Below are 7369 nucleotides of genomic sequence, written 5' to 3'. Positions count from 1 at the left end.
CGCAGGCGGCTCCGTGTTGGGCCACGGCTGGAGCGGGAGCCCAGTGTCCCGTGACAGCTCCCCGTCAGCCGCAGGAACATTAATTGCTAAGCAAGTAATTAGTGCTACAAAATATCACCAATACAATTACACCGAGCTTTCTTTCCTCTTTCTGTCCAGGGCCCTGGCATTGAACAGCTTTATAATTAGATGACAAACCTGACAGGCAGCTCCAACGAAGCAGCCCGTCCTCCGCACAGGCTCCCCAAGTGCTCCGCGCCGATAATTACTAATCAGGTTATTTCGCTCAGAAGTTGCACAGGTAATTTACGGCACGGGGCCCAACAGCCGCTGGGCTGCAGGCTCGGAGGGATCCGGGTGATTTCGGGTCCGCGCCGGCAGCTGCTGCTGCCCCGCTCCGCATCCCGGAGCCTGCCGGAGCTCCGCTCGGCCTCTCCGGCCCAGCCAGCCCGGGGCTGGGATCTCAGCCCAGTTGCCATTCCCACGGATGGGAGATCCCGGTGCCTTCACCGGGGCCAATCAACCAAACTGCCCCAAAGGCGCCGGCCCGTGTGCCAGGCGCCCGCAGCACCTCCCCAACGCTCCTCCTGGCGCCCAACGTGCAGCAGCGTTCCCGAGCACGAGCTCCCCCAGCTCCTCCCTTGCTGACTTCACAGCAGGCTGGAAGTCTTTGGCCACGCGAGAACGTCCTTATTTCACCCCGCTCGTCCTCGAGGAGGACTGAGCAAAATCGCGGGTTTCCCAAAGGGAGTCCCGAGGCGGCGGCGCAGGTAACACCCGCCTGCCCAGCGTTCCCGCTCGCAGCTGCGGCACCAACCATTGCTCTGAAACGTCCACCACCACCAACGCCAGCTGCAACATCCCGCGGGACTGGGATCCCTCCAAGCTCGGGGACGAGGACGGGCCGTGGAGCTGCCGCCGTGCTGATCCATCCGGATTGCCTAAAATTGCTTGGAGCAAAAGCCCAGGAGTCTGTAATTTGTCATTACAACACAGCCCCGAAGAGCAAGCGGATAAACCACTAGTATCGAACAAACACACCAACACAAAGCCAATAACGGCTCCTATCGAGCCGAGACCCAGGGCTGATGGATGACCCGCAGCAACACAGGAGAATTATTTGTGAACGGCCACTGATTTCCAAAATCAAAATGCAAATTTTGCCTCACAACTGAAATACCCGGGGAAGCTACTGCTTTCAGAAAGGCTTCTCCCTCCTCGCAGGGTTTTGAAGGGAAGGTGACGCTCGCTCCGGCCAAGCCCACGTTACCAGTGGCTCACTGGGAAGCTGCTCCAAGCCCCTCCGAAGGTTCCCACTGCACGAACCGAGGCGCCCAAACCTGTGTGTCACAGCGGTCATCACCACCCAGCCCGCCACAGACCCGTTATGGCTCTGACGGTCGGAGCCGCTGCGAGCGCGGCCGGAGCACCAGGACCCGGCCCCGAGAGGTGGCAGCGCCGAGTTCCCCACGGTCGCCTCCGATTCATCCTGCGCCGCCGCCGCCACTGAGCTCCGGCCGAGCCGCTCGCGGCGCCGCCGCCGCTCGTGCCACCGGCTCCCGAGGTGCCCGTCCCCGGGAGCGCAACGTGCAAGTGTCACCTTTGCCGCCCGACTCTGCTCAGCCGCATTCCAGGCTGCAGAGGCTCCAGCGGAGCGGCTGGAGCAGCCGCAGGACCCGGCGCAGGGCGGCTCTGCCCCGGAGCCCCGGCCGGTGCAGGCAGCTCCACAAGCCGGTGCCCAGGCAGTGCCAGGGGAGCCCCAACAGCCCCGGCAGCGCCCGGGGACAGGCCCTGCCGGGAGCAGTGATCGCCGGCCGCTTTTGGAAGTGGGGAAATAAGCGGTTGGGGAGCGGAGCGGCGTGAATTATTAATGGTCAGTTCAACGGCGCAGGCACCTCGGGCATTACTGCCAAGAATATTTGATGCAAATCAAGCCCTTTGCCTAGTGCTTCCCAGAGGAGGAATCCAACGCGTGCGTCAAACCAGCTGCCTTCGGAGGCAGAGGAATTCCCTGGAAAATGAGCTCGGAAGCAGGCGAATCCCCAGCGCATCCCCGGCGCCGGCCGGGCCGTTACCCGCTCCTTGTGCATCCCGCTCAGCGGGCACGCGACCCGGCAGTGCCGGCCACGCTTCTCCCGATGCCCCTCATCGCATCACAGGCTGCTACATTTAATTCCCTGCTCTTTAGCATCAAGTCAGGGTCCAACCTGGAAAGTAATTTATGTCTCCTGGAGCAGGCAGTCGTAACGTTTCCCATTAAAATGTAAATTTGGCTAAGTTTTCTGGCATCTCTCCTCCTTCCTTAAGGTAAAAAGGATATGAACTTGTATTATTTTTGCCGTCGCTTCTATCTTCCTCTCAGTTTTGTGCTAAGCGAAAAAGCTGCCAGATAGACACCCGCTGCAAATTAAATGTGAATTGAGCCTGACAGCACAACAGGGATCCAGATTACCAGGAGATGCGCCGCACTAATTGGAAGGGCTTCTCAAAGGCTATCAGAGAGGCGCTGGCCACGACAGGCTGCGCGGTGGCCAGCGTGGCACAGGGGCCACCGGCGCTGAGGAACAGGCGGGAGGTGGATTTGAGCTTTACCAATTCCTGCAACCTTCCCACTGGGAATGAGCCCCGTCCCTGCCCCGATGGAGCAGCAGAGCCCGGCCCTGCAAGGCGGGAGCAGAGGGCAAGTCCGGTGCAACGGAGCTCCCGCACCAGGAGATCCCGGCGTGTCCCAGCAGGCAAGGAAAACGCAGCTTGCAACAGGCCACGGATCTTGGCCAGACATCCTCAGAATAATTAAACCAGCTGCCCTGCTCCTGCTGTGGTTTCTTAAAGACGATCTTTAACGACCAAAACCAAAAGTCCCCACAGACTCGCCCCTTCGGAGCCCTCTTCCTCGCAGGAAGCTTGTTGGCTGTGAAGGGTATTAAAGGACACAGCTTCAGACCAAGGGAGAAGAGAAACTACCCCCTGCTTGGGGCTGCGGGGGCCACTGGCATCGCTCTGCACTGTGGCGCAGCAGGTGAACGGCTGCAGAATTAATAGGGGAGCAGAGTGAATTAATTAATTAATACCTCCAGCTGCATTTCCAGCGGGGATGATTTCAAGTGCAATGGTTTGAATGACATCGCTTCAAAGAAGAATCTCATTCCTCCGGACTAATTTGAGGTTAACTAAGCTTGTTTCTCCGCAGGAGCCAGCCCAGGAGAGAGGCCCTCGCAGTGAGGGGCTCTGCGCACAGCGGGACGGAGCCGCACCGGGATTCACTCCATCGGCGGCCACAATAACTGGGAGACGCAGGATGATCCCTGCAGGCTCCAGCGCCCTCCACGTCTCGGCAAGGGCATCGTGAAGCGGCTGCACCCAAGGGAGCCCCGTGGCACTTCCCGCGGGGCGCTCCCCGAGCGGAGCCCTGTCCCTGCGGAGCAGCAGGCGAGTCGCCGGACTCAGCCGGCATTAATTATGCAGAGAATCATTTGATGGTGAAATTAAAAAAAGAAAAAAAAAAAAGAAGAGGATCTAATTTAATCAAACTATAATTAAATGAGTAGTTAATTGAGCAGTTCCGCAGTGAAAGCCCCGTGAGCTCTGGTGCTATCTGCCCTGCAAGCAGCGGCTGCACCTCGCTCGAGCACCCAGCTCCGATGCAGCCAAAGCTCCTGCGCGGGGGAAAGGAGCCCACAGAGACAGCGGGGAGGAGAGGGGAAAGGCACTTTTTGCAGTGTGGAGAAGGCTAAAACCACTTTCTATGCACAGAACGTGCTGTCCACCTGAGCAGGCTGTTATTCCATCAAAGGAGATGAGCGATTGCTCTCCTCGAGTCATAAAACTGAACTGTCTGGTGCTCCTGGCTGGCAGCGGGTCTGTCTGCAGCAGCTCTGCCTCTGCCCGGGTCGCTCCTGCCGCCCGCTGCTCAGAGCTCCCCGTTCCGGGCTCGGTGCTGCTCCCACCTCCAGGGAAGGCCGAGACGTGGTTCCTCCGGGGGGAATCCCTCCTTTTGTGTCCTCCCACGCGGGCAGCAAGCACAGAAGCGCTTGCAGACGCCGGCTCTGCTGCGCACGCTGCTGCACAAGGACAGGCTGCGCTCGGCTGTGTTTTTGTTGGCTGCTTGCGAGAAAGGGCAAGGCAAAAGGGATTGCAACGAGCAGCAGGCAGCAGTCGTGGCAAGCAGCAGGCGCCTGCAAGCTGCCGACGCGCTGCCGAGCGGAGCTGCCCGGGCTGCGGGTCAGGAGGAAGCGGTTTGGGGTCCCTGCAATCTCCGGCCGCACTCGGAGGCTGCTAAAGCACAACCTGCTGTCGAGATGGAGAAGTCCTGGATGGACACGGGTGCATGGGAACGACACGGGTGCGCGGGCTGCGGCGCTGCAGCCCCGTCCGCGGCGCTGGGAGCACTGGAGGAGCCAGGCTGCACCAAACTGAACCGGGCAGCTCAGCTCGTTTCCTCAGCACCGTGAGCCGGGTGTCACGCGCAGCGGCGGCCCCGGCCCCCCTCGCCTCTCCCGGGCACTGCGGGCACCGCAGCGGGGCCCCGGGCTGCGCGAGGGTCCCCTGCACCCACCTCAAAACGAGGCGAGGAGGGGCGACAGGAGCGCGGCCGGGGACACTAGTGCAGGGGCTGATTGGTGCAATGTCCCCACGCTGTCCCGCGTGCCACACAATCCCAGATTGGTTGAGGTTGGAAGGGACCTCTAGGGATCATCTAACCTGGCTCCCGTAGATGAAACTAGGCCACACAATTACGTGCCCCTTGCTTTAGGTAAGCTCCGTCACGCCAAGGAGTTCTGCTCTAGGTGCTGTTCCTGTGACCCACTGTACCCAAATAACTAAGGATAATTGGAGTCAGAATGCAGACCATTTAGCCTGCTGTGTGCGCTGGAAGCTGCAGAAATGCAGCAATCCACACCAAAAGCTCTGTGGTTGTTTAACCTTCAGTGTTTTGAAAATTAACATCCGAAGTTGTTTTATCTTCTTAGCAACCAGGGAATACACTTACAATAAAAATACACTGAAAATATCATTAATTTGTGCTTTGAAAGAAGGTCAGCACAGACTGGGCACCAAACGCCTTATTTTTTTAAAGCACGTACAGTTTAGTCTTAATAGGTTTGATTGTATTTAAAACAGAATAATAATTTGGGAATAGTACAACACCACAAAGGTCAGCAAGAAAGGGGGGTTGGTTCCTCAGACTACAGCAGACAGGACACAGAGGCACCCACTAACTGTTGCTCTCGTCATCCTTTGGCCAGCAGCCCGACACAGTCCATCAACCTCATTAAACAAGGTCGTTAGCGCTCGCTTCCTGAGCGTGCAGGCGGGCACACGGTGCCCAGCGTTACCAGCTCCGCAGAGCTGCTTCGGTCCCACGGCTCAAGACGATTCCAGTATCAAGCCGTACTTCTGCCTCAGGATTTCCACCGTAGAATCCAGTGCACTGTGGGGGGAAAACCATATTTAGCTGCATTTTCTGGGAAACAACGCTCAGCTAAGGCTGTAAATGGCATTTTGCGTTCAGCAGAACAGGAACTACCAGAATTTGGGTGTTTCTTATCGATATCACTAGCTGGGGTCTCCTGGGCTCAGCATTTGGGCTTTTTTTCAGGATTTTTGAGTACGCTAGCAGTTAAACTAAAAAGCCTCAAGCTGAAGATTAACCAGCATGGGGAAATCAGCAAAATAAGACCCGCACTAACCTTACATCTCTGACTTTATATACACTAAAGAAAAAGGTACAGTTCTGTTTGGCAAAGAGCACTCACCAGCCGGGGCGAATGATGCCAAATCTGCCCGACACCGATAAATCGACCACAGTTGAGCCCAGACGACATTCGGGGCTCTGAACGTCCCCTATGGGGCCTCCATCAATGACTAAGGACAACTGAGGCCAAAGGTCTTGGAATTCCTGGAAGAGAGAGATGTAGTTAACAGTCCAGAAGACAGTTTGTTATCATGTTTACTAGATACTGTGGGGCAGTCTAGCATCAAGGGGGGGCAGTCTCACCATTTGCCATCATGAATCCACCCCCAGTTTGGTGTCTGAGAACAGATTTATCCAGCACACAAAGGAAAGTTTGAAAGGGATCCCAGGCTCTGGGCTTCTTTGTGTATGACTATTTATTAAGGCAGTTGGCAGAGTGCACACAAAAACGCTAGAGCTCTTACCAAGATACTTAGGGTGAGACCAGGGTGTCCTTTGAATACTATGCCCAAATAAATACCACCACCACCAAGCCAAAATTAATTCTCAGCTGGGTGTGAAGCTTTTAAACCTTTTTTTCAAGCTCTGTGCTTGGTTTTTAAGACAAGGATGACAGCAAGACAGCTACCACACACCACAGACCTGCAGGCTCCTTTAACTACAGGCTAGAAACTTTGATAAGAGAACAGCAGCACCAAACAAATTCTTGTCCTATCAAAAAACCTGGCTTGCAAGGGAAGGATCTGAGGGTTTATGGCAATAAATTTCGCAGGGTGCAAAAGCAGCCTTACCGAGACGGTGAGGGTGCTGGCCTGGGAGCTGACGTTGGCGCTCGTCAGAGCCAGGGGTCCCGAACAAGCCCGCGCCAGCTCCCGAACGAAGGGGTGGTTCGGAACTCGAACACCAACCAGCTGCGAGGAAGAGAGAGCGGGCTTTGCACGCCGTGACTGGAGACCAGTTCTTAATCCCGCATTGCTTACAGCCCTCTTGGCTTCAAAGTGATGCTAAAGCCAATCACGCTTCCACGCCTGTTGCACTAAGTGATTACAGGCTCGTGCTCGCAGCAATTGGCATCTGAGGCTGCGTCACGGCCTGTTAAGCAGACAAGCAGCACGGGACCCAGATTCCCGCACACGCTGCTCACTGTTCACGTGAAACACAACAGCAGCTGCTGCAGCAGAAGCGCAAAACACAGCATGGTGCAAAGCAACAACACACAGGCGCCTCCGCCGGGAAAGCCGTACCGACGTGAAGGGATTCAAGTCCTTGTTGAGCTCTTCCGAGCGCCGCAGCACCAGGGTGACAGGCCCGGGCAGCAGGTCCCGCAGCAGCGCGTCGGGCACGTTCACGTGGCAGTACCTAGGGGCAGAGCACGCGGGCGGCTCCGGCGCAACCCCGGCGGCGGGAGCCGCAGCGGAGCCCCCCGCGCCGCGCCGAGCGGGGAGCGGATCCGCCCCAGCACCGAGCCGGCCTCAACGAGCCCGTTAGCAGCCCCGCGCTGGGGGTCGGCGGCGGCGCCGGGCTCACCTGTGCACGAGCTCCACGTCGCCCAGGCAGACGGCGAGCGGCTTGGCGCCGTTGCGGCCCTTCAGGCTGTAGATGCGGCGCACGGCGCGCGGGTCCTGGGCCAGGCAGGCCACGCCGTACACCGTGTCCGTGGGCACGGCCACGAGC

The 7369-nt window shown here is 57.8% G+C and overlaps 1 protein-coding gene across 1 annotated transcript; it reads right to left on the bottom strand.

Moving 5' to 3' along the window:
- Positions 1-5066: 5066 nt before the first annotated feature.
- Positions 5067-7368, bottom strand: YRDC (yrdC N6-threonylcarbamoyltransferase domain containing; the record flags this gene model as incomplete). Its single annotated transcript, XM_026043484.1, has 5 exons — positions 5067-5431; positions 5757-5899; positions 6487-6606; positions 6940-7054; positions 7223-7368. Coding segments are annotated over 5 exons (588 nt in total), but the record flags the coding sequence as incomplete, so codon positions are not given.
- Between the last annotated feature and the right edge of the window lies 1 nt (position 7369).

Source organism: Nothoprocta perdicaria, unplaced genomic scaffold, assembly GCF_003342845.1.
Source record: "Nothoprocta perdicaria isolate Ctin4 unplaced genomic scaffold, notPer1 scaffold_33, whole genome shotgun sequence".
In the NCBI taxonomy this organism is placed as follows: Eukaryota; Metazoa; Chordata; class Aves; order Tinamiformes; family Tinamidae; genus Nothoprocta; species Nothoprocta perdicaria.
Note: the sequence above shows the minus strand (reverse complement) of the source record. Positions and strands in the feature narration are given on the sequence as shown.